Below are 27533 nucleotides of genomic sequence, written 5' to 3' on the forward strand. Positions count from 1 at the left end.
GTTGTGTTGTTGTGTGTGACCACACAGAGAACTGCCTCATACGGTTTTCTTGGCTGCAATCTTTACAGGGAGCAGATGGCCATGTCTTTCTCCAGCAGAGTCGCTGGGTGAGTTTGAACCACTAACCTTTTGATTAGCACCAGGGTGCCTTGTGTGCTTTTTTACCTTTCTAAATATATAAATAAACGTGAGAAGGGCATTGTCAAAAGGGCGGCAGAAGCGGCTTCCTATTGCTTCTGGCTCATTTAATCTGGGCTGGAATGTTCTCGATTGAAATTTTACATGGACCATGAAGGGGACCCACTAGAATCTGAGTGAATAACCAGGAACTTACCGCTTTTAATTTTTCATGAACAGAGTTCTCTCTAGGTAGTCTAAGCAGGAAAATGCATGCTTTTGATGTCGCCATTGTGGGCACACCAGAGGGTAAGGCAGTCAACATTTTCCAGGGAGGCGCAGCGCAGAGGAGTGCCCGTCCACCCAAGCAGCCTTACCCTCTGACAGAATCTTACATAGAAAGCGTCACCTCACCCACACCAACACACCTATTTATAAAGGATGATGTGTCAATAAAACTGCCTCTGAAAAATGTGTCTGAGACCCATCAGCCCAATTTCCAATTCTTGCCCTAACTGGAGATGGCTTTTTCTTTGAACCCAGTATTTTCCACATGAAAGCTTGCAGCTAGAACACGGAAATGAGAATATATTTGGGGTGAGGGAGAAGGAAATCCTCTCTTTTCCTTTTCCAATGCCAGCCTCACAAAATCTGGTGCCCTGGGGTTTTGTATGGGAAATGATTCATTAATTAACATACTGCTCCTCAAGCATGTACTTAGAAACAGCGTGGTTGGGTTTCATTTGGCTCTTGCCAAAGCTACATACGAAACCATATATGGTGCCGGTGCCCACGGTATATAAAAATACGAGCTCATTATCTCCCCTGATACACTCCATCACTGGCTAAATATAGCGCCGCCTGGCCTCACAGCTCACCTGCTCCTAACCAGCACGTCTCCAGTTCCATGCCTGCCAGGGGTGCCTGGCTCCCCAAGGATGGCAGGGACACATGAAAAACAGACAATTACCAAGACAGACACAGCGCTCGGGAGGCGTGATGGAGACGCGAGTGTAACTCTGGCCGTCGTGTTTTTAAAAACCTTTGCCACAGGTTGAAACAAATGTCTCGCTGCTTCTGGATGCGTTCCTTCGGTTCCGAGTGGGAAGGGCCGCACTTTCCGCAAGAACGCCTACCTCCACCGCTCTGCGCGTGACCTCGGGGGCATCCCTCAACCTCGGGCACCTGCTTGAAGAACACCTGCTTCCTCAGGGAATGTGCGCTCCATTCCGTTTGGGTTTTGCTCTTTGCTGATCAATCTGTGCGCGCGTCATACGCAGGAAGGGCTTGGCTCCTTTGTGACATGTGCACAGTTTGGGCTTTTCGCTTGCCCCTTGGCGACATTTATCTGATGGGTGCGTAGGTCGCCGTCGCGCCCGCTGGGGCCCTCGCATGCCCAAACTTCGAGGATGCAGGGAGCGAGGGAGGGTACCCACAGGCAGACGGCTAAGCTACAGGTCTCAACCAAGACTGTCGGTTACCACCCAGGGCCAGCAGCAGCACCTCCGACCGGAACCTGGCGCCGACTTTCTTCTATATGGCCTGGGAGGGGCGGGGTCTGCAGACGCCGAGGCGTTCTGACGTCATTCAGGCGGGGGCGGGGCCAGGGGCCCCGGCGGCCGAGTCGGCTCACTTGGCATTTCAGCTTGTTCAGGCGCTTTGGCTCCTCCTCGATCTCCTCCGGTACCGCGCTGCCCTCCCGCCTCGACCCCTCCGCGGCCTCCTCGGGCCGCTGCAGCCATGGGCCCGCGTCCACCGCGCCGCCAGGCCGAGGGCAGCTGAGGCGCGGCGCGAAGATGGGCGAGGGTGGAGCAGGGCCCGAGCGCCAGCCGGAGCAGCCCGGGCGCCCCCGCCCGCGCCGCCGCCGGGATGCCCGCGCCCGCCGCCGCGCCCTGAGCGCCTTTGTCCGTCTGTGGAGCCGCCCGCGCCGCCGCAGCCTCGCCAGGCCGGCGCCGCGCCCATGAAGATGGAGCCGGGCCCCGCGGAGCCGCCGGGCGAGGGGCCCCGTGCTGGAGCATACCCCGGGCCGGGCGGGAGCCCGCGGCAGGAGCCGGACCCCGGCGCCAGCGAGGACACCTGCTCCGACGCCGGCCCCTTGGGCCCAGGAGGCGGCCTTCCCCCGCCGGCGTCGGCCTCCGGTCCCGGCCCCGACCCGCCTCTGCCGGAGCCCGGCCCGTTCTTCCCCTGGAGCGCGGAGCCGGGGGAGCACGTTGCCCCGAGCTGCCGGGAGAGCGCGTGTCTGCGCGTGGAGGACCTCGAGTCCCGCCGCCAGATGAGCTCCCAGGGAGGCTTTTTTGCGCCCTTCTCCGCCCTTGCGGAGGGCGAGCGGACGCTGGAGGGCCCGGGGCCTCCGCACCAACCCGGTCAGACGCACCCCGGGCCGAGCGAGCCCGCGGGGGCTCCGGAAGATGGTCCCCGCCTCCGAGCCGTGTTCGAGGCCCTGGACAGCGACGGGGACGGCTTCGTGCACATCGAAGACTTCGTGCAGTTTGCCACGGTCTACGGGGCCGAGCAGGTACGGGGCCGTGGCCGTCCTCCTGCAGTGTAGTTCGGGGGCAGACGTCCGCTGGGGTCGTGAAATGCTGGTTAGGACTTCGGTACCTGCTTTTCCTTTTTATTCCGCTCTTCTGCCTTCATCTCTGGTTTAATTTAGCTAAAGCCTCTTCCCCCTTATAAAAAAGGGAGTTTTATTTCAGGGACCTCGTTTTTTTCCCTTGCCTGCCCCCCAGCTCTACACAGCTGGATTCGTCCTAAACTAGGGTTAGCTTGTGGCCCCCGCGGCATCCCCCGAAGCTGCCTAATGAAGATGCCCTCCCTCTCCCCAAAGAAGAAGGCCCACGGTGGTTTCCCCAGCTCTCTGCCTTGGCTGAAGTAATGCACGAAGTGTTTTGGGTTAGGACCGCAAAGGCCAGGCTGCAGGCCCTGTTAGACCAGACCAATAGACCCCGATTTTGAGCAGTTACTTTGCTGTGTGTTGTTGGCATATATTTTACTTAGAATTGGCCTCTTTTATTGTTTAGAAGACAGGGGATGCTTGTAGAAAGTCCTTGGAGTTAAAAATTTTGACTTCTGTTCCTTTTGTGTGGAAGGAAAGGGAATGAGCCTTGGGGCACCCTGGGGAGTGCAAAGAGCCTGCAGGACTCCACCAGTGCTCCCCTCCCCCCCCCCCCCCCCCGCCCCACGCTTGTAGGCGGAGTGAGACTGTAGATAGGTGGAGAATGCACCTAGTGCTGGGGCTGCTACAGCCATTCCTCTCCTGTCTGTGTCAGCACTTAGGAAAGTTTAAACCTAAAACTGCCGTCGAGGCAATTCCGACTCATAGCGACCCTATAGGGCAGAGTGGAACTGTCCCATAGAGTTTCCAAGGAGTGCCTGGCTGATTCGAACTGCTGACCTCTGGGTTAGCAGTCATAGCACTTAACCACTACACCACCAGGGTAGGTGGAGACAGAAGCAGGCATGTGTGTTCTGCTAGAAATCCAGTGGTTAGCACATAGCTCGCCAGTGTTCACTTTTAAATATTTAACTTGGTAGGAAATCACTTAAGTGCTAATCTGCTGATTTTCATATTTTCTTCTCATACACACAGACATTTGTTAAGTGGCTGTTCAAGTACATATGCATGTTTGAGCCAAGGTGGTCTTTAAGAAGAGGTAAAATTGACACCCTGCTATTAACCTTTATGAGGGATTTTGAGCTCCCAGAGTATTTACAGTTCCTATTAAATTTTTTTTTTTTTTTTTTTTTATTGAGCAGTCCAAGTAAATCAGGGCTTCTTGCTGACCTGACAGTCCAGAATGATGTGCAGGTATGTGCTGGGCATCCTGAACATTGTTGGTGTCAGTGTAATGACCACATGGCATTTCTCAGAGCAGGTCTCCCATCTCTTTTTCGAATGGGCGAAAAGCTATCCAACCAATAGTTTCCTGTATGTTTGTCATGGGTTGTGGTTGCTGGCCTGAACTCTTGATATTTTCCTTCTTGCCTCTAGTCCCAGGAGCACCTTGGGTATCCTTGGTTGTTGTTTACTAGTATGATGTATCTTTTTTATCCAAACATGTGCTCTTGCTTCGTTACACCAATCAAAGGCCTTAGGAAAGCATCCTGTTTGCTCATCTTTACCAGCCCTGACTCCGGTAGAATAAATACTTTATAGCTTACATGATGCTCTTTGTCAGTTTCACTGGATCCTCATCATGAGTCTCTGAGGTGGTAAGTAGGCAAGCAGGAGTCATCTCCACTTTACAGATAAGAAACTGGAAAGCCCAGAAAGGTTAAATAGCTTTTCCAAGTCCTCAAACTAGTCAGTGCTAGAACAGGGACTATAACTAGGTCTTTCTCTCTTAATCCTTCTTACATGGTTTCTACTTCTTATATTTAATTGGTGGCTCAAAAATATCCCTGCAAACCTTTATCTTTTGATTTCCGTAAAGCTCTTTTCACTTGAGAAACATCTCTTGTAACTTTGATCACAGTGGGAAAAACTTTGGGTTGCTCTTTAGGGCTGAGCTTTCTTATCATTACAAAATAGAAATGAGTCTTTGCTCCTTTGCTCTGACAGTGTCTGTTGGAATTTGAAGTTTGGGGGCAAGGCCAGATGACTCAGGGGTTGGAGAGACCAGAGAATGCAGAGGAGCTTCTGTCTGCTCTTCCAGACTGCTCAGGAAGAGGACTGTTGGAAGAGATGCAGATGTCTTGACTTGGATTTTCCTCGTTGAAACTTGTTCTTGGGGTGGTGGAGGAGAGCTCGTGGTTTCTTTGAGCTGTTTAGGTTGCTATTTTGGAGTAGATAATTTACAGGGTAATGAAAAGTTAACTTTTATGTCCATTTAAGCTTTTGCCAGCCCTGGTGGTGTAGTGGTTAAGAGCTTGGCTGCTAACCAGAGGGTTGGCAGTTCGAATCCAACAGCTACTGCTTGGAAACCCTTTGGGGCAATTCTCCTCTGTCCTGTAGGGTCGCTGTGAGTCAGAATCAGCTTGAGGGTGATGGGTTTTTTTAATTGTGTTTCAGGCTTGTTTTTACCTAGTCCAACGTCAGCGTACATTATAGAGGAGCAAAGAGAAGAAATATTCTCTTACAGTGAAGGAGTTTAGAGAAGTCCACCGCATGATGATAATTTCTAAACTTTTTAAATGAAAAGTCTTAAACATACACAGAAGTAAAAAGAATGAAACCCCATAGCCATCTTCAGCACTCTTGTTTCATCTCTAAGCTCACCTGCCCCTACCCCAGGTTATTTTTGAAGCAGATTCCTGACAGTAGGTCATTTCATCCATAAGTACTTCAGCATACTTCTCTAAGAGATAAGGTTTCTTTTCTAAGCATTCATGATTATTTTAAAACTGTACGAACAGTTCAGTTAAACAACAATCAAGACCTTAGGTTTTTGTACTTTCCACCTTGCGATTTCAAAATATGGAGTGCAGGAGACTCAAGCCGGTCACATTACTGTCCTTGATGAAAGCAACTACGTTCTCTTGATTATTATTAAGTTTTCAGAGGTAGCAAGTTCAGTATCCTCTATATAATCTGTTTATGAAGGTAACATTCTAAATTATGTAAGTGGATTATCTGAATTTTTAATAGAAGCAGTTCCCATTTATAAAATACAGATGGCTTTTGTGTCCCTTTTTTTTTTTTTTTTTTTTTAGTGGTGTCAGGTGTGTTTGGATTTTATTACATCATCTGGTGGTAGATCAGGTGTGGTGTAGTGTAACACAGTGTTAGCAGGAGTCAGCAAAAGAAAGGACAGAGAGGACTCCAGGGGAGCTTTTTGGTTGTGTCTTCTTGAAGCAGGAATCTGTAGTCAGTTTTGTCCAGGCATTAGTTGTGGAGCTGGAAAAGGTTATTTATAAGGCCTCGACCATTTCTTTTTTTTTTTTTTCTTATTTTTATCATGCTTTAAGTGAAAGTTTACAAATCAAGTCAGTCTCTCATACAAAACCTTACATACACCTTGCTATATGCTCCTAGTTGCTCTCGCCCTAATGAGACAGCACACTCCTCTCCACCCTGTATTTCCATGTCCATTCAGCCAGCGTCTATCGCCCTCGGCCTTCACATCTCACCTCCAGACAGGAGCTGCACACATAGTCTCATGTGTCTACTTGATTTAAGAAGCTCACTCCTCGCCAGTATCATTTTCTGTCTTATATATAGTCCAGTCCAATCCCTGTCTGAAGAGTTGGCTTTGGGAATGGTTCCTGTTTTAGGCTAACAGAAGATCTGGGGACCAGGACCTCTGGGGTCCTTCTAGTCTCAGTCAGACCATTAAATCTGGTCTTTTTTACAAGAATTTGAGGTCTCCGTCCCATTGCTCTTCTGCCCCTTCAGTGATTCTCTGTTGTGTTCCCTGTCATGGCAGTCATCGGTTGTAGCTAGGCACTATCTAGTTCTTCTGGTCTCAGGCTAATGTAGTCTCTGACATATGTGGCCCATTCTGACTCTTGGGCTCATACTTACCTTGTGTCTTTGGTGTTCTTCAGTCTCCTTCGCTCCAGGTGGGTTGAGACCAGTTGATGCATCTTAGATGGCCGCTTGCTTGCGTTTAAGACTCCAGAAGCCACTCTCCAAGATGGGATGCAGAATATTTTCTTAATAGATTTTATTATGGCAATTGACCTAGATGTCCCCAACCCCCCGCCCCTGTTACGCTGGCCTTTGAAGCATTCAGTTTATTCAGGAAACTTCTTTGCTTTTGGTTTTGACCGTTTCTGAAGATTCTTTCTGACATGACCCCTTCATACTGAGAGGACTAATGCTCTTGTAATCAGAACCAACCCATCATAAAGCAGAAATTATAAAATTAATTCTAAGAATGTGTGAGAAAGTATAGGCTTCTTTTTGTTTTATTTTTCAAAGGAATTAAGTATAATCTTAAAGACTGCTTACACATTTTATTGGTTTAATCATTTACATTTTGATAGTCACCTTGAGACCTTTCAGAGAATCCTGCACGTTGAAGCATTGAATGCCCTTCAGTAACCTTGATAGTCATTGTCTGTCTTTGTCAGTACCTGTAAGAAGTCAGCTCCTGAAGTAAGTGTTGACGCTCAGAGGGTCTCCCTGCTTTTCATTTGTGCACCTTTGGTGGTGGGCATTTGGTAGTCCCTGGGACATTTGGGGAAACCCTGGTGGCATAGTGGTTAAGTGCTATGGCTGCTAACCAAAAGGTTTGCAGTTCGAATCCACCAGGTGCTCCTTGGGAGATCTGTGGGGCAGCTCTACTCTGTCCTATAGGGTCGCTATGAGTTGGAATCAACTCGATGGCAATGAGTTTGGTTTGGCCGGAGGACGTTTGGCTGTACCTTTTAGTTATTTCAGGGTCCTTTCCTATCTGTTTTAACCTTGAGATTGAGTGTGTGTGAGCATGTTTGGTGTGTGTGAGGATGTCTTTGTGTGTGGAAGGTTGTAGTGTGTGTGTATGTGTGAGAGAAAGACAGAACAAGGGCAAGCAGGTGTATGTTGGAGCTGGTATGAGTGGGTGTGGAGGGATGTATGCATGTGTGTGGGAACTGGTGTATGTGTGAGTGAAAGGGCGTGTATGGGAGCAGGAGTATGTGTGTGTGGAAGTGGCATGTATGTATGTGAGTTACTGTGTATGTGTGTATACCTCTGGGTCTGTGTGTACATAGGCTAGTCCGTGTATTGGTTGAATTACTAAAAGACAATGAGGTTCTTTTCTGTGTTAGGATTGCAGACAGTTTTGTCAGTGTCTTAAAAAAAAAAAAAAAAACCTTTTTCAAACATCAGAATAGAAACTAGATAACTGGGAGCCCCTAAAAATCAAACACCTATGCTCATCCAAAGACTTCACCAAAAGAGTAAAAAGATTACCTACAGACTGGGAAACAGTTTTTAGCTATGACATTTCTGATCAGCGTCTGATCTCTAAAATCTACACAATACTGTAAAAACTCAACTACAAAGAGAGAAATAACCCAATTAAAAAATGGGCAAAGTATATGAACAGGCACTTCTTTACTAAAGAAGACATTCAGATGGCGAACAGATACATGAAGAAATGCTCATGATCATTAGCCATTAGAGAAATGGAAATCAAAACTACAACGAGATTCCATCTCACTCCAACAAGGCTGGCATTAATCCAAAAAACACAAAATAATAAATGCTGGAGAGGTTGTGGAGAGACTGGAACACTTACACACTGCTGGTGGGAATGTAAAATGGTACAACCATTTTGGAAGTCGATTTGGTGCTTCCTGAAAAAGCTAGAAATAGAACTACCATACAATCCAGTAATCCCACTCCTTGGAATATATCCTAGAGAAATAAGAGCCTTTACACGAACAGATATTGGCACACCCATGTTCATTGCAGCACTGTTCACAATAGCAAAAAGATGGAAGCGACCAAGATGCCCATCAACGGATGAATGGATAAATAAATTATAGTATATGCACACAAGGGAACACTGTGCATTGGTAAAGAACAATGATGAATCTGTGAAACATTTCATAACATGGAGAAATCTGGAAGGCATTATGCTGAGGGAAATCAGTTGTAAAAGGACCACTTTTATAAGAAATTTTTTTTTTCTGAGACCACTTTTATAAGAACTGGAGAAATAGTTTAAACAGAGAAGAAAATATTCTTTGATGGTTATGAGAGTGGAGAGGGAGGGAAGGAGAGGGGTATTCACTAATTAGATAGTAGACAAGAACTATTTTAGGTGAAGGGAAAGACAACACACAATACAGGAGAGGCCAGCACAACTGGACTAAACCAAAAGCAAGAAAGCTTCCTGAATAAACCAAACGCTTCTAAGGCCAGCGTAGCAGGGTGGGGTTTGAGGACCATGGTTTCAGGGGGCATCTAGGTGAATTGGCATAATAAGATCTATTAAGAAAACATTCTGCATCCCACTTTGGGGAGTGGCGTCTGGGGTCTTTAACGCTAGCACACAGCCATCTAAGATGCATCAATTCATCTCAACCTACCCAGAGCAAAGGAGAATGAAGAACACCAAAGACACAAGGTAATTATGAGCCCAAGAGACAGAAAGGGCCACATAAACCAGAGACTACGTCAGCCTGAGACCAGAAGAACTACATGGTGCCCGGCTACAACCGATGACTGCTCTGACAGGGAACACAACAGAGAGCCCCTGAGGCAGCAGGAGAGCAGTGGGATGCAGACCTCAAATTCCCATAAAAAGACCAGATTTAATGGTCTGACTGAGACTAGAAGGACCCTGGAGGTCATGGCCCCCAGACCTTCTGTCAGCCTAAGACAGGAACCATTCCCAAAGCCAACTCTTCAGACGGGTTGGACTGGACTATGGGATAGAAAATGATACTGGTGAGGAGTGAGCCTCTTGGATCAAGTAGACACATGAGACTATGTGTGCAGCTCCTGTCTGGATGGGAGATGAGAGCGTAGAGAGGGTCAGAAGCTGGCGGAATGGACATGAAAATAGAGAGTGGAGAGGAGTGTGCTGTCTCATTAGGGAGAGAGCAACTAGGAGTATATAGCACGATGTATGTAAGGTTTTGTATGAGAGACTGACTTGATTGGTAAACTTTCACTTAAAGCACGATAGAAATTTTAAAAAAAGCTTTTTTCATATTATAAAAGTGACGTGTTATTTAAAAAACTGTACAGAGTGGTATAAAATATAAAATAAAAATGACTAATAATCTCATTATCCTGAGAAAAATACCATTAGTATTTTAGTATATTTTCTTCCAAATTTTTTGTTGCTTATACACACATGACTATGTATAAAATTACACAAATTGAGATCATATCAGGACAAAGCTTAATTGTTATTACATTCGTTGCTTAAAAAAAAAGCTAGATTATAGGTAGCAAAAGAAGAAAAACAAGAATCACCTATAACCCCACCATCCAGAGAAACTACTGTCACCATTTTGGTGTTTTCCTACAGAATGCATATATGCAAATTAAAATATATTTCAATTGCTTCATTGTAGAAAACTGGTGTAATTCATATCTTTTGCTTTGATCATCCCTTTAGGTCCAAGATTTTTAAATTGAGTGTCTCTGACATCAGGTGTGTATTTTAATGGATGCCTGAGGTTTACTTGTCCCCAGGAAGATTCAGAATTGTTAGGGATTATTCCAGTTTAGGATTTAACATGTAGGAAGGATTTAATTCCATCTAGACTGTACTGAAAAGGTTGTAAAGGACATCAAGTTTATGGATTGCCTCCCTTCCAAATGCTTATTTTGTTTAACTTCCAGAAACAGAGTCTAAACATTAGTTTATAATCTAAATATCAGGTGCAGGTGCGGGCAACGTTTCATTTTGTTGTGTATGGAGTGGCCATGGGTTGGGGATCAACTCACAATAATAATAACATCCACTTAAGACTACCATGTAACCCTTAAAAATGTTAATCACAAAGGTTTCAAAGTAGCAAACCCATTCCCACTGAGTCGAGTCGATTGTGAGTCATAGTGACCCTATAAGATGAAGTAGAACTGCCCCTTAGGGTTTCCAAGGAGCAGCTGGTGGATTCGAACTGCCGACCTTTTGGTTAGCAGCTGAACTCTTAACCGCTGCATCACCAGGGCTCCAACTTACATCGTTGTTGTTAGATGCCGTCGAGTCGGTTCCGACTCGTAGCAACCCTATGTACAACAGGATGAAACACAGCCCAGTCCTGTGCCAGCCTCACGATCGTTATTATGCTTGAGCCCATTGTTGCAGCCACTATGTCAGCCCATCTTGTTGAGGGTCTTCCTCTTTTTTGCTGACCCTCTACCAAGCATGATGTCCTTCTCTAGGGACTGATCCCTCCTGATAACATGTCCAAAGTATGTGAGACATTATCTCACTGTCCTTGGTTCTAAGGAGCTTTCTGGCTGTACTTCTTTCAAGACAGATTTGTTCATTCTTTTGGCAGTCCATGGTATATTCAATAGTCTTTACCTACACCACAATTCAAAGGTGTCAGTTCTTCTTTGATCTTCCTTATTAATCTCCCAACTTTTGCATGCATATGAGGCAATTGAAAACACCATGGCTGGGGTCAGGTGCACCTTAGTCTTCAGGATGACATCTTTGCTCTTCAACACTTTGAAGAGGTCCTTTGCAGCAGATTTGCCCAATGCAATGTGTCCTCTGATTTCTTGTCTGCTGCTTCCATGAGTGTTGATCGTGGATCCAAGTAAAATGAAACCCCTGAAAACGTCAGTCTTTTCTCCATTTATCATGATGTTGCTTATTGGGCGGTTGTGAGGATTTTTGTTTTCTTTATGTTGAGGTATAATCCATACTGAAGGTTGTGGTCTTTGATCTTCAGTAAGTGCTTCAGGTCCTCTTCACTTTCAGCAAGCAAGGTTTTGTCATGTGCATAATGGAGGTTGTTAATGAGTCTTCCTCCAGTCCTGAAGCCACAGTCTCTTGTAGTCCAGCTTCTCGGATCTTTTGCTCAGCATACAGATTTAACAGGTATGGTGAAAGGATACAACCCTGACACATACCTTTCCAGACTTTAAACCACACAGTATCCCCTTGCTCTGTTCAAATGACTGCCTCTTGATCCATGTACAGGTTTCTCATGAACACAATTAAGTGTTCTGGAATTCCCATTCTTTGCAATGTTATCCATAGTTTGTTATGATCCACACAGTCAAATGCCTTTGCATAGTCAGTAAAACACAGGTAAACATCTTTCTGGTATTCTCTACTTTCAGCCAATATCCATCTGACATCAGCAATGATATCCCTTGTTCCATGTCCTTGTCTCTGAATCCAGTTTGATTTTCTGTCAGTTCTCTGTTGCTGTACTGCTGCAGCCCCTTTTGAATGATCTTCAGCAAAATTTTACCTAAGCGTGATATTAATGATACTATTCGATAATTTCCCCATTCAGTTGGATTACCTTACATTAATGCGCGTGATATAAAGAATAGAGTAGTAGCCAAAATTCTACATACATCATGATTATAACTGTTAAAAATTATACATTTGAAAAAGACAAAAGAAATACAAAAGCATAATTTTAGTTTTGTAAGTGGCGGTACGTGTATTTGGGGGGATATATGTGTGTATGTGTATATGTATGTGTGTGTTGGGGGGATATCTGTATTGGAGCAAGGGCGTGTTGGGAATGGGGTTGGTTTTTTTTAGTGTATTTGCCAAATTTTCTGTGATGTTACTGATTTTGTAAATATTTTGAAAATGTCTATATAAGCACATAGCATAAATTTCAAACAGTACAAAAGGGAATCTAGGAAAAATGTAATTATAATCTTTAGAAATAAAAAAGTAAATAGAGTCTAAAAGTGAAGTATTTACATGTTTTTCTTTGACTCAGTTGTGGTTTTATATCAATATACAAAATACTTCTGAAGTGTGAACTGGTGGGGGTAGTGCCTTTAGGACCTGTCTTCGGTGTAATGAATTACTTAGCACGGTCCTTCTTGCCGTGGTCTTTGTACTCACACACAGTGATTAGGTGGGACTATGCAAATAACGTATATGGAACCAGTGATGGTTGGGCTTATGTGTAAACTTGGCTGGAGCATGATTCCCAAAATCGTATGGTTGACCTCTGTTTTGCGTGTTGTGGATCCTTACCTCTACGTGTTGATGACATAGGATTGGTAACCTAGAGTTAGTGTTTTGTTTGTGCCACTGAAACAGGTGTCCCTCTTCCTCAGTCCTCAGGTCTCTGCCGAGGGAGCTGGGCCTTGGATGATGTTGCTCCTTCTCTGCAGGGACATAGTGTGGGTGTGGTGGCAAGAATGATGTTGCTCTAGGAAACTTGAGAATTATTTAATATGAGACAAACTGCAGGGCCAAGGTCTCAGCATTATTAGTTGTAAATAGAGTAAGGGCTACTCCGTGCATTCATATAGCCCCTTTTATACACAGCTTCTGTATGTGGGTAACTTGAAGCCTTAACTATTTCTGAGCCATGTCTTTAGAAGGATTGAAGGATATACAGCTTTTGGAATTCTGGTGTGGTGAAGGATCTATTTTACATTTTTTTTTTTTAATTGGATGTATTTAAAAAAATACAGAAGTTTTCAAAAGCTGTCTAGAGACGTCCATGCCCCCAGGCTCATAGTCCTCCGTGATCAGAAGTGCCTTGTCTGCTGATGTCCTGGTTTTGCACTTGGGCTTTGTGGTACTGGAGCTCCATAGCTTTTATCATTCATTGTTTTTTCATTTCACATGATTTATTCTGATTTCTCCTTAAGAAGTTTATCCAGTTTAGAGCCTAAAACTCAAGCTATGACTCGTGTACCTGGCTGGACATCTGCTCATGTGAGAGGATGGTCACTGCTAGAAAGGCCCTTATTGCTGTGAATTGTTTGGGAATGAGTCAGTAAACAGGACAATGTGCTTGGAATTTTATCATCACTAGTAATCCAGTGGCATTTTATAAACCTTTTGTTTAGATTAGACTACGCTGCCTGCCATTAAACTGATTGATCATATTTTTTAAGAAACACGTAAATTTTGGAGCCCTGATGGTGAAGTGGTTAAGAGCTCTGGGTGCTAACCAAAAGCCCAGCAGCTAGAATCCACCAGCTGCTCCTTGGAAACCCTATGGGGCAGTTCTGCTCTGTCGCATAGGGTCACTGTAAGTCGAAATCCACTCCATGGGCACACAACAAGAACAACGAATTGATGGAGCCACAGTAAAAGTAGTAACAATTCACATTGATTAGAGAAGTTAGCATTTCCTCTGAAAGCCTACAAGGTAGCTTTTAAAGTTCAGCCAGTGAGAATATTGTTCTAGCTGGAAATAAGGGTGAGGGACACCTGGAAGGATGGGAGTAGCAATGAGCACACCCAGTCCTCAGATTGTGGTTCCCAAATACCATTTCCTAAAAGAAACCAGGGCTCCTTGAAGAAATGACTTATTCTAGGTTCTGCGCAAGAAAATTTCAAGGTGAGTCTGGAACATCTTGTCTCAGAAAGCAAGGAAATGTTCAACAGTTGATGGAGACATGTCAAAAGGACCAAGGTGCCAGCTTATAGGGGCTCCCACTAGCCAAATCTGAGACATTTTGAACCTCAGAAAAGACTAATGATGGCATGGATTATAGCACACTGAATTTGAAAAGTCTATGGCATACAGTGAGTAAATTGAGTCGTAGTGATACTGCAAAGGGGTGGGGGGCTCCTTATCGATGGATTCCAGTTAAGGTTGTTGTTAGCTCTGTCAGGTGGGCCTCCGACTCTGCAGAACCCGTGCACAATGGAATGAGATGCCACCCGGTCCTGCAATATCCTCCCTGTGGCCCATTTCTGGGTTCTTTGCTCTAAGTGAGCTCCCACTTGTCCCTCTGCTGTGCATCTTCCGAAGTGTTGGGAGCGCTCCTGAGTTGTTTCTTTCCAGTGAGCCCTCAGGAGGTAGTGGGGACAAATTCCTGCATTAATTCACCGTGTTTGAGCCCCTTCCTTTCCTCCTAGCCTCCCACACAGATACCTGTCAGAACAGGGTGAGGAATTTTTACCTATCTTTTTCTCACTGGCTCCCCACAGCAGTCCTGTTAGACCAGTAGAGCAGGAATTGCTGGTGCCACACAGCTGGGGTGGGGGGGTTGCTGGGATGCAAACTTTGCCTCTCTCTGTTCCTGCAGTTTCTCTGTGCCCAGATGTAATCTATGTGAAAGCCATGTGAACAAATGATTGGCTTAGCCTTTTGTGTGTATGTGTGAAAGTTTTTATATTTTCACGAAGTTCATAAAATTAGATTTTCATGACCATGGTATATTCCACTATGTTGGTAGGCACCCCCCCCCCGCAAAGCTTTCTTATATTAGGGATGATGCCACCATACCTCAAACTGTGCAAATTAACATTAGCATACCTAACTTCTAACTTCTAGCAAGATCTAATTTTTGTGCTGGGAAAATTGAGCACATCGTCTTGAGCTTTGGAATCATAGATGTTTGGATGAGGCTTAGTGAGATGTTCTAAGCAGTTCAGATTTTTTCTGTGGTATCCAAAATAGGTAATGAAGGGAGGAGGCAGAAAGTACTTGGATGTTCTTCCCAGGAATACGTCATTGGCTGCAGGAAAACTTCCTGTTAACTGGTGCTAGCTAATGCACAGTCCCTGGCATGGCACTTAGGAACGCCCCTCCCAGCTTTGCAGGGGCTTGGTGCCTGGCTGTGATGTAGCGAGGCCACATCAGTCAGGTGGAGAGTGGGAACTGATTGTACAAGCATCTGCTGAACTGGTTAGTTGTGTGCAATGAATCCCTGGAGGAACATGGTGCTGTTGTGCATGGTGTCTGAGCATGAGTCTCTAAAAATGTGTTATCTTATTTGAGCTGTTTTTCCATCCGTAAATTGTATATGTTATGTACATCCAAGGAAACAAGATGGTGTCAGATTTGGGCTGACCTGGGTTTCATTACTAACTCAACCACTTCTCATCCATTCATTCGTTCATTCAGCAAACGTGTGTGATGTTTACTGTACATGCTAGGCGGTGTTACAGGTGCTAGGGTAAAACAATGAATGAGACAGACCCCTTTGCTGTCTGTCTTAGTTATCTAGTGCTGCTATAACAGAAATACCACAAGCAGACAACTTTAACAAACATTTATTTTCTTGTAGTTTAGGAGGCTAGAAGTCTGAATTCAGGGTGCTGGCTGTAGGGGAAGGCTTTCTCTCTTTGTCGGCTGTGGAGGAAGATTCTTGTCTCTTTTGAGCTGCTCCTGGTCAATCTTCCCATTCTCAAATGGGATTATAACTATAGGCATAAAAAAATCCTCTACCGTCGAGTTGATTCCAACTCATAGCAACCCTATAGAACAGAGTAGAACTGCCCCATAGAGTTTCCAAGGAGTGCCTGGTGGATTTGAACTGCCGACCTCTTAGTTAGCAGCCATAGCACTTAACCACTACACCACCAGGGTTTCCAAATATAGGCATAGAGGTTAGGATTTACAACACAAATTTTGGGAGGACGTAGTTCAATCCATAACAGTGTCCTTTATGGAGCTGATGGGCTAGATACTAACAGATAATCTCTAATAATTCCATGTAGCGGAAATGCTGTGAAGGAGAAGCCTAGATTGTTGTGAGGTTGTGTGACGGGGAGCCTGACCTAGTAGTTAAGAACATTGCCCAAGGGAAGCAACTTTTTTCATTTGAAGTAACTTTTCGGCTGATACTCTGAAACTGAGTAGAATTACCAAGGTCATGGTGGAGAGGGAAGGAAGGAGGTTCCAGGTGAAGGTGCAGCAAAGGAGGCCCTGGAGGAGGAGGGATGGCACTCCAGAAGGACCAGGGAACAGGGAGGCTTGGGTGTGCTGAGAATGGGGTCTCATGCCCAAGCAGTAGGGAGACAGTGAAGAGTTTACTGAGAAGGGTGGGTAATAAGTTTTAGCTTTTCAGGGTATCACTCACTCTGGAGTCTGCGGGAGTGGATGGCGGAGACCTGTGAGGAGGTCCTGGCAGGGTCAGCCAAGGCTGGTGACTGTGGACTAGGTGGTGGTCCCTGGAACTGAGCTGGGGGGATTTGGAGATTCTGGGAGGCAGTGTCATCTGACTGGATGACTGATTGGGTGTGGGAAGGAAGGGAGCGGAGGGCTGGTAGCAGGTGAGGGCCTTCATGGTGTTTGGGGCCTTTCACTAGGGGGGAACGAAGGGCAGGGGGTGAGGGGATGGGCTTGTCTGAGACACTGGACATTTCTGGGGAGTATTCTGTGCTGTTCAGAGCTGAGGGAGGAGGTTGGGCTGGAGATAGTCTGAGAGTCAGTAGTTAGGATGACTTGAGTAGAAAGTAGCAGAACGCTGGACCAAAAGTGACTCAAACAACTGAGAAAACGTGTTCTTTCCCGTGTATTTGGGACCCATGCCCTGTGCCTCCGCTCCTAGCATGCCGGCTCCCATTCTTCTGCCCAGTGTCCAGAGGCAGAAGGAGGCTCCACTCCTGTGGGTCTTCCCGTTATCCCTCTCTGCATCCCTATTCCCCTCGGGACCTAGGGGCCCATCCTGCACTCCCTCCCCCAACTATTTAAATCAGACTTTCTGGGGGTGGGACCAGTGAGCTTGGGTTCTAAAACTCCCAGGTAACTCTACTGGGCTGGCCAAGATGAGAGACAGCACTGGAAAGGGAACCTTTGTTCCTTGAAAGGTAGGTAGGAGCCCTTGAACTGGAGCAGGTGTGGGTGTCAGACTAGAATGTGGGCACTGTCCCCCGAGGTGGAGCAGCTCTGAGCAGGTTGGACAGAGGCTGTGTTTGAGCCAGAGCTGTCCACAGCTTACCTGCTTCCCACTTCCCATGTTGCCTCCTGGGGGGTGTGCCCCACTGTCAGATGGTGATGAATGGAAGCAAGGCCTTGCTGAGCATCAGATGTTCCCTTGAGGCTGTTGTAAACAAGCGTTTTGTGGTCAGGCCTAAAAGTCCATGTGGACTTGGAGACAAGCATCCTTTGTGGCTATCATGACAGTATTGTCGTGTGGCCAGAGGGAGAGGCTCCTGACTTGGGTCCTGTCCACCTGCCTTGCTAAGATGCAGACCAGGTGAAGGATACCTGAGGAGAAAGCAGGTGTGGGGTGCATTCGTTGAGTGTAAAGGAGCACTTATTTTTCTTACATTTTGGAGTCTCCAGTCTTTCTCAAGAAGGGCTCAGCTATTTACAAGAGTGCCCAGGACTGGCTGCACAACGATGCCCCAACAGCCCCGGTCACCTGGGAGCTGGTCACCTACCACCAGGGCTCTTCCTCCACCTCCTCTCTGCTGCCCCTCAGGTGTTTGGAACATTCACAAATTTCGTCACCTGAGGTGATCAATTAGAAGATGAATGGTTTTCTGGTTCACAATGCATTAGGTAGCAGAGTGGCCAGCTTTTGCTGAACCTGCCCAAGCCCGGAAATGTGATCAGCAGAAGGTATTTGAGTCTGTGCTTTGGTTTCCAGTGTATGTTCTGGGGACCTTTTGAGTGCCACGTTTTGGAAGCCAGTGGACATGTGCCCCACCTAGGCACCTCTTCTGGAGGTCCTTTTAGAGGAGAAGGAACAGGTAGATGGTCTTCTTTTGGGGGCAGCTCTCCTGAGACTCAGAAGAGACCCTGCACTCTGAAGTGTTGTCCCTCTGGTCTCCCCTTCCTCCTCTATATACTTCTCACCCCGTCTTTTTTCCCACTTGTTGATAAAGTTTTATTTCATTCCAGCACTGGGTGGACTGGATTGGTTTATTCCACTAAGATCCAAGAAAAACAAAGCTTAACTTTTTCACTATTGGAAATGAAAAGCCCTATTATTAGGAAATCCAATGTTATCAGTGTGGTTTACTCTCGCTGGTGAGGATGGAAAAAACTTGGAGGCAGCTAGATGGGTTTCTCTTGGTTATTTGATTTGTAAGGCCCCTTCAAGGATCTGGGTTGTAGTCCATTTCATGATAAGTTACCATTTGGTGAGGACTCACCAATCCTTTCAGAGAGCGTCCTGCCTTTCTCTCTGAGACTATGGAATTCCTAGTAGGAGAATTTTAGCGTATGCAAGCATGAGTACAGAACATATTCTCATCTCATGGCTGATTGAGTTTGGAGCAGGGCTTCGAACCAGTTCTTCCTGGTTCAGTCATGGCCGAGGAAGCGACAGGGAACAGACCAGAAATTTAAAAATTTGGGTGAACTGGAACTATAACCAGAACAGGAAAAATTACTGGTTGAAGCCCTGCTAGAAACTTAATCTCTCTCTTAGAAATCGAATGCAGCGGATGTGTTGCATAGCAACCAGATCGCTTGTCCTTCGGAAACAGTGGTGCCCTGCTCAGAAATGGCGGCCAGCTGCACGTCTTTGAATGTGTGTCGCTCTCTTCAGTCCTGGCAATAATCCTATCACATGTATCAGGCTCCTGAAAAGGCTCACTATGCCTCTTCCAAGTCTCCTATTCCAGGGCGTCGACTGGTAATTTTTCCCATTCCAGTTATTGTTCCAGATAACCCAAATTTAAAAAATTTGGGTCTGTTCCAAGTTCACTTCATTGACCATGGCTGAATCTGTTCAGACTGGTTGGAAGCCCTGGTTTAGAGTTAGATAAACTTCAGTTAATAGGGAGTATGCTGAGATGTGTGGCTGATGGACAGCCATTTCGACTCGGCTGAATAAAGGTTTGCTGGATTTTGACTGCGTGTACCTGGCATACTGTTTGAGATGCGTGATGTGGAGGGCAGTTACCAGTGAACATGCTTTCCTGTCCAGCTAGAAAGAGGGCACATGTGTGCATAGCCACTCCTGTGGCCTCACATGTGGTGGGGAGCAGGAGAGGGTGGGTTGTCCCCCTGTGGGGCTTGTGGGGCTGCATCTGAGGCACATTACCCTGCCCTCATGGCAAATAATTGTTCTTTAAATAAAAACATTTAAATAAAGGAGAAACAAAAATCCCATCCTGCATTGTGAACCTTTGAACCTTCTAGAGTTTTAAATGATTGTTTATAGAAGAAAGGTAAAATCAGCCAGACTTTACTTAGATTTTTAACCTACTTTAGATGAATATATTGTCAGCATCTTTCAATGTCAGTAAATCTACAACATGATTTTAATGATGAAATAGTTTATCCATTAAATGAATGGATATACTAGAATTTATTTGATTAACCCACTGTTTTTGGTATTTTAGGTTTTCACTACTATAAACTTTCTTGTTGCTGAGTCTTCATGAGCAGTCTCTATTATTTTATTAAAGTCTAGGGGCTCTAGGAGAACAGGTATAGAGATTTTAAAGAATTAAAAAAAATTCTTCTGTCACCACATCGCCCTCCTGAAAAGTGCTGTCAGTCTGATACCAGCAGAATGGTTGTCAGTGTAGTTTTCATTTGCCTTTTTCTCGTGGTGTGTCTGAGCTGATGTTCCTCTCAAAGTGCTAGTAGAAGTGTGGGTGTCTCCTGTGGGTCGGGCTAGTTCTGTGCAACCTGGCGCCTCCATCCTGGCGCCTCCATCCTGACCTATGGGAGGGGGTCAGGACAGGCAGCTTCCAGGGTCTCCTGGAGCCCTGTGTTTCAGATACATGCCATCACTAAACAGGGAGCAGAGGTCAGGTAAGTACTCACCCACTCCTTAAAGTCTTTGTTTTTGGTTTAATACTCTACTTGATAGTGTTCTTTAAAGAGCAAAGTACAGAAGGTGAAGGCAGAGAAAAACAGAAGATGATGTTAGACAGAATGAGAGTGAAGAATTTTCATTTGTGCTGAATTAGATGTTTTTTCCGCTGTTGAATAATCTCGATTTAAAAAAAAAAAAAACTATGGCAGTTGTAAACATTAGGCCAGTTCTGCAGCAGTGGTGGTCTGAGACTCTAGGGTTTAAGGGTAAGTAAGTATTTTAGAGCTTGTAGAATTGTTTAGTTCTCTCAGAGTGGGTCCTAACTATTATCCACTCTAAAACAAACAAACTGTTAAATTTTAAATTTAAATCGCAAAGGTATTGTGTAATAGTAAACTAACTACACAGGTGTTGGCTCCCCCGCCCCGAAGGACAGTCACTTTCAGTGATGCTTAAGTGGCTAAAAATTGTATGCAATTTTTGATAGAAATGGTGTTTTGTGTGGGAATATCTGTATTCGATACTCATTTATTTTTTCTACCTTGTTGTTGTTAGTTGCCAGTGAGTCAGTCCCTACCCATGGCAACCCTGTGTGCAGAGTAGAACTGCTCCATAGGGTTTTCAAGGTTGTGACCTTTTGGAAGCAGATTGCCAGGTCTGTCTTCTCAGGTACCTCTGGATGGGTTCAAACCACCAACCTTTTGACTAGTAGTCAAGTGCTTAACTGTTTGCCCCACTGAGGGACTCCTTACCTGTTAAATAATTGTACAGATCAGATATGTTCCTGAAGATTTTGGAGGACATAAGTAGCGTTTTTGCACAAACATTTTTTGCTTGTCTAGAGTGTTGTCAGTATGAAACGTCAGTCTTATTAACATCGTTAATAAACTTTTTTCCCCTAATTTTATTTATTTTGTTGTTGAGAATATACACAGTAAAACATAAACCAATTCAGCAGTTTCTGCACGTGCAGTTTAGTGACACTGATTACGTTCTTTGAGTTGTGCAACTGTTCTCATCTTCCGTTTCTGAGTTGTTTTTCCCTCGTTAACATAAACTCACTGCCACATAAGGTTTCTATCTAATCTTTCAAGTTGCTGTTGTCAGTTTGATTCCATATAGGTAGTTCTTAAAAGAGCATAATGCTCAAGGCAGACCTTTTTTACTAGTTAAGCTGAACTATTATTTGGTTTTAAGATAACTTCAGAGGGTATTTTTGGTTTAGGGTTTAAAGATTATCTCAGGGCAATAGTTTCAGGGATTCATCCACCCTCCGTGGCTCCAGAAAGTCTAGACACCATGAGAATTTGAAATTCTGTTCTGTATTTTTCCCCTTTTCATCAAGATTCTTCTGTGGAACCTTCGATCAAAATATTCAGTAGTGATAGCCAGGCACCATCCAGTTTTTCTGGTCACACAGTTGTTCATAGAGGCAATTAGTCACACATTCCATTTCCTCCTCCTATTCCTGAGGCTCCTTTTTTCTCCGTTGCTCCAGGTGAGTAGGAACCAATTGTTGTGTCTTGCATGGCCACTTGCAAGCTTTTAAGACCTCCACCAAAACTAAACCCGTTGCTGATGAGTCGATTCCAACTAATAGCCACTCTATAGGACTGAGGAGAACTGCTCCATAGGATTTTCAAGGAGTGGCTGGTAGATTTGAACTGCCCACTTTGGTTAGCAGCAGAGCCCTTAACCACTTTGCTACCAGAGCTCCTTTTAAGACCCCAGGCATGTTAATAAACTTTTTGATTTTAAGGTTTTGATATTATCAACACTTCATGATGTAGGAATGGCACTTAAAGCTGCTTTTCCATCTACATTTAAAACAAAGCAAATCAGAAAATCCCCATTCAGAACAGGCTGCCAGAGCCAGAATGATGCTTGCTTTTTATTAAGGTGAGTGGGCACATGTTCATAGACTGTGCATATGCCCTGGGGCCTGCACCTTTCCAAAGACTCTGCTGGTACCACTCAGCCCAGAACCAGCAGGGCTGTACACTCGGCTCTCCCTCTGCTCAGAGAAGAGGCAAACGAATGGGCAGGGGCTGGGACACATGAATGCAGATGTCCAGGGTGTGGAAAAGCGATGTGGCCATATAGACAGTGAACACCAGGGGCCTCAGGGAACCAGGGCAGGAGGGGCAGCCTGGGGGAGCCCGTGTGGGGAGCTGGTTCCACTTCAGAGAGTGGGGTGAGCCCCCTCCTAGACCTCTTGAGAATAGAGGTGGAAGTGAAGAGGATTCATACTCAGGACACCAGGCAGAACAGAGGTTAGGAGAACAGGGGAGAGATGCCCCACCACGCACATCATGTGGCATCTTAGAGGCGGTTCCCAACAGCCTCCGGAGGTTAGAAGCAGGTGCACACACAGGCATTGGAAGGGAACAGTATCAGGCTCCTCCACAGCACAGGGGAACCGGAGAGGATGGGCGCTGATGTCCAACCCAAAGGCATTCCAAACAAGAGTGCTCCTTTCTTAGTAAGCTTTCAGAGGCTCCTCCAAAAAGAGAGAGGAAGACACAGGGTCACTTCCCAGGCTCCCAGCCAGAGGGAGGCAGAGGATAGGCAGGGGAGACCCCAGGGACAGACTTGTAGGGGCAGGGCAGACAAGGCAGGGAGAGTCTGCATCCAAGGCCCCGAGCATTGCAGGGAAGCACTTGCAGAATTTGTGTGGAAAATGGACTTGAGGGGTTCTACAATTCTGTGGACAGACAAGTTAAATATAGCAATACCAAAACCAAACCCATTGCTGTTGAGTCGATTCTAACTCATGGCCACCCTATAGGTAGCAGACTGAGTACCCTGATGTGTCATCTACTGCCTAGCACTCAGAACACCATGGGGGGAGTCTCCTCTGGATGAGCTGAACGGCCCTGAGAAAATGAGACTTGTTTTCTGGCACTGCACGTGATAAATTGCACAAACTCAGACTTAAAGCAACACCTGTTTGTTACCTCTCAGTTTCTTCAGGTCAGCAGTCCAGGCACGGTGTGGCCAGCGCTCGCTCTGCTCAGGGTCTGATGAGGCTGCGCTCACAGTGTGCACCAAGCAGGGCTCGGTCAGGTGGTTGGCAGAGTTCAGGTCCTGGCGAGTGTAGGACTGAGGTCTCCACTTCCTTGCTGGCTGATTGCTGGGTGCAGCTTTCACTCCTGGAAGCCCTCTCCACACAACAAGCCGTCTGCCACAACAGAGTCTTACGTCACATTCACAGCCCCATCCACACTCAAGGGAGGGCACCTGGAGCCCCTTAGAATTCTTCCTGCCACAGCGTCCTATCCTGACATATCCTGACAATGCAGAAGCCAGGTCACTGCCAGCTAACCTACAGTGGGATCAACAGGTAACCAGCCCAGCCACTTTAAAATGCAGAGGGACAACTCCTCAGATATTTGAGGAAGTCTTCCAACAAGAAGGAGACAAAAAAGAAAAGCAAAAGAAGGTACTTTAAGGGAACAGTCAGCAGGAGGAGCAGAAGAAAAGATGGAAAATAAATCTTTGTATTCTCAGCAAGATTGAAGAAGAGATCATAGTCAGAGAACAAGAAGGGATCCTTGGAAATTAAAAACGAAATGAGAGCAGTCAGTTGGTGGGTTGGAAGATGGAGTCAAGACCATATCCTGCAGAGCTCTTAAAGAGGCGGAGGGGTGGGCAGATAGAAATGAGAGAAAAGGATGTGATTAACCACGGGCCTGACAGAGGGAAGAACAGAGGCAGTGCAGGAAGACACTCTCCGAGAGGTTATGCAGGATGCTTTCTGAAGACGGGAAGAGCTGCATCTCCAGGTTGAAGAGATGTTCACATGCTGCGGACAGCGAGTGGGAGAGATTCCCCACCACGCACATCATGTGGCATCTTAGAGGCAGTTCCCAACAGCCTCCGGAGGTTAGAAGCAGGTGCACACACAGGCATTGGAAGGGAACAGTATCAGGCTCCTCCACAGCACAGGGGAACCGGAGAGGATGGGCGCTGATGTCCAACCCAAAGGCATTCCAAACAAGAGTGCTCCTTTCTTAGTAAGCTTTCAGAGGCTCCTCCAAAAAGAGAGAGGAAGACACAGGGTCACTTCCCAGGCTCCCAGCCAGAGGGAGGCAGAGGATAGGCAGGGGAGACCCCAGGGACAGACTTGCAGGGGCAGGGTTAGGGCAGACAAGGCCCCGAGCATTGCAGGGAAGCACTTGCAGAATTTGTGTGGAAAATGGACTTGAGGGGTTCTACAATTCTGTGGACAGACAAGTTAAATATAGCAATACCAAAACCAAACCCATTGCCGTTGAGTCGATTCTAACTCGTGGCCACCCTATAGAACAGATTAGAACTGCCCTATAGGGTTTCCAAGGAGTGCCTGGTGGGTTCGAACTGCCGACCTTTTGGTTAGCAGCCAGCCTCTTAACCAATATGCCACCCGGGTTTCCAAACATTGCAATAGGTGTGTGAAAAGTTAAGGCAATGAAAAAGCAAGGGAATGGCTAAGTATAGGGAAAAATTGTGTATAATGTTGTAGTTTAATCATGGATCAGCAATGAAAAATGTTTACACCATCAATGGTGTAAATTAAGTGCTGCAGAAGATTTAACCCAACCCAGGGGGTAGAGGAGCTAATTCTCATCTCTTGCGGTAGGAGGCAAAATGCAACATGTAATTCGGAAAGCCAGGAACTAGCAGCAGTAGCATATTCGTTTGAAACATGGACTAACTAGGAAATGAAACCACTGGTGAGCAGGCAGCAGGAATCCTCAGTACAGGTTGGGGTGAGATGGGGCGGGGCTCCCTCCAGTTATTCGCCTTGCTGCACCTCTATTTGGTAACTCTTAGGGTTGCTTTTTATTTTCCCTTTGACTTACGCTTAGGGGACGAGGTTTGACCCAGGAGTCGAGGGGCATCTTTAGGTCAGAGAATACTGCCAGTACCCTTAAAGACAGCCCAAAATGGAGTTCTGTGAGTGGGTCATCTTTTACTTCAAAGCATGTCCCAGTTGGTTGACATTCCACAGGGCAGCCTGAGTGGGACATCTCCATTAGCCCCTTGGAGAAGGGCCCATGGGAGGATGTGCCTGAGGTGTCCCCTCCCTAGAACTGTGCCCCCTTCCCGTGCCCACTGCCCTGCCCCACATCAATGACAGGATCTTCAGACACAGCGGGGGTATGGGACCTAGTGGGGAGCAGTGATCTATCACTGTCCCAGTTATGGCAGACAGACTGGGACAGAAGCCGCATCCTCTGCTGCACAGACCCACTTCCTGACCCGTCTGCATTGAGAAGAGCAGGTCATCTCTGTGACTTAGGCTTTTCTAGCTGAGTGCCATGCAAGCCCCTTCCGGTGGGCAAGTGCACTCTGCTAGGGATGCTCCAACACCTGCTTCTGAAGGATGGACATGGCTCCCTGAGTATGGCATGGGCCAGGGATCTTTGGAATGAGCTTTTCCATGTAAGGCCAGCACAGTGCTTTTATTCTAGAAATTTCTAAGCCCTCCTCCAGAGAAGGTTAATCAGTTCCCCGTCACAGGTAATCAGGATAGCGTGTCCCCACCTTGGTGGTTTAGGAAGCGATTTTGTGTTTTAGGCAGAAAAACCGAGAGCTCCAAATGCACAGTCAGTAAGGAAAACTTGGGTTAGTTAGCCTTCCTGTCTATTTTCAAATTGTGTCCAGAAATAAGCAGACTTTGCCTTTTAAGTTGCCAAAAAAATGTATATTCGATTTACTGTAATGACATTCCCCCAGTAGGAGTGAGTGCTCCAGCAATGTTTAGGGCTCTGACCAGCAGGCCTTTGCTTTGTGTTCACAGAGCCAGCTGTGGTTCTTATGAAATAAATGTTTCTGATCATCTAGATTAGGAACATTTTTTCAGGTGTATATATATAGAGAGAGTATATATATACACATATATATGTGTGTGTGTGTAGATATATATATATATAGGTTAGACTGGCCAACTTACTGGAAAAGATCCATATTTGTACCCATTCCAAAGAAAGGTGATATAACAGAATGTAAAAATTTTTTAGCAATATCATTAGTTTAAAAAAACAAACCAAAACATAGTGACAGTATAGAACAGGGTAGAACTGGCCTGTAGGGTTTCTAAGGAGCAGCTGGTGGATTCAAACTGCTGACCTTTTGGTTAGCAGCCTGAGCTCTTAACCACTGCAACACTAGGGCTCCATCATTAATGTCATATGCCAGTAAAACTTTGCTGGAGTTAATTAAAAAATGGTTGTAGCAGTACACTGACAGGGAACTACCAGAAATTCAAGTCGGATTCAGAAGAGGATATGGAATAAAGGATACCATTGCTGATGTCAGATGAATATTGGCTGAAAGCAGAGAATACCAGAAAGTGATTACCTGTGTTTTTTAACTAAGCAAAGGCATTTGACTATGTGGATCATAACAAATTATGAATAACATTGCAAAGAATGGGAATTCCAGAACACTTAACTGTGCTCATGTGGAACCTGTACATAGACTGAAAGGCAGTCATTCCAACAGAACAAGGGGACAGAGCATGGTTTAAAATCAGGAAAGTTGTGCATCCGGGTTGTATCCTTTCACCATACCTGTTAAATCTGTATGCTGAGCAAATAATACTAGAAGCTGGACTATATGAAGAACGTGGCATCAGGATTTGAGGAAGACTCATTAACAACCTGCGTTATGCAGATGACATAACCTTGCTTGCTGAAAGTGAAGAGGATTCAAAGCACTTACTGCTGAAGATCAAAGACCACAGCCTTCAGTATGGATTATACCTCAACATAAAACAAAAATCCTCACAACTGGACCAATAGCAACATCATGATAGAGAAAAGATTGAAGTTGTCAAGGATTTCATTTTACTTGGATCCATCATCAATGCCCATGGACACAACAGTCAAGAAATCAAACAATGTATTGCACCGGGCAAATCTGCTGGAAAAGACCTTTTTAAAGTCTTGAAAGCGAAGGTGTCACTTTGAGGACTAAGTTGTGCCTGACCCAAGCCATGCTATTTTCAGTGGCCTCATATGCATGCAAAAACTGGACGATGAATAAGGAAGACAGAAGGAGAATTGGTGCCTTTGAATCATGGTATTGACGAAGAATATTGAATATACTGTGGACTGCCAGAAGAACGAACAAGTCTGTCTTGGAAGAAGTACAGCCACAGTGCTCCTTAGAAGTGAGGATGGCGAGACTTGTCTCATGCACTTTGGACATGTTATCAGGAGGGACCAGTCCCTGGAGAAGGACATCATGCTTGATAAAGTAGAGGGTCAGCGAAAAAGAGAAAGACTCTCAACGAGATGGATTGACACAATGGCTGCAATAATGGGCTCAAACAGAGCAATGATTCTGAAGATGGTGGAGGACCAGGCAGTGTTTAATTCTGTTGTACATAAGGTTGCTTTGAGTCATAACTGACTGG

At 45.6% G+C, this 27533-nt stretch overlaps 1 protein-coding gene across 4 annotated transcripts in view; it reads left to right on the forward strand.

The window, feature by feature from the left end:
• Positions 1 to 1979: 1979 nt before the first annotated feature.
• The window catches only part of RAB11FIP3 (RAB11 family interacting protein 3), an 83885-nt gene continuing 58331 nt past the window's right edge, over positions 1980 to 27533 (forward strand). For all 4 annotated transcript variants that reach the window (XM_049904686.1, XM_049904687.1, XM_049904684.1 and 1 more), the window contains exon 1: positions 1980 to 2632. In XM_049904686.1, coding sequence (XP_049760643.1) covers positions 2078 to 2632 — 555 coding nt within the window. In that variant the 5' untranslated portion in view covers positions 1980 to 2077. The remainder of the gene's footprint in view (positions 2633 to 27533) is intronic.

Source organism: Elephas maximus, chromosome 12 (assembly GCF_024166365.1).
Source record: "Elephas maximus indicus isolate mEleMax1 chromosome 12, mEleMax1 primary haplotype, whole genome shotgun sequence".
NCBI classification, from domain to species: domain Eukaryota; kingdom Metazoa; phylum Chordata; class Mammalia; order Proboscidea; family Elephantidae; genus Elephas; species Elephas maximus.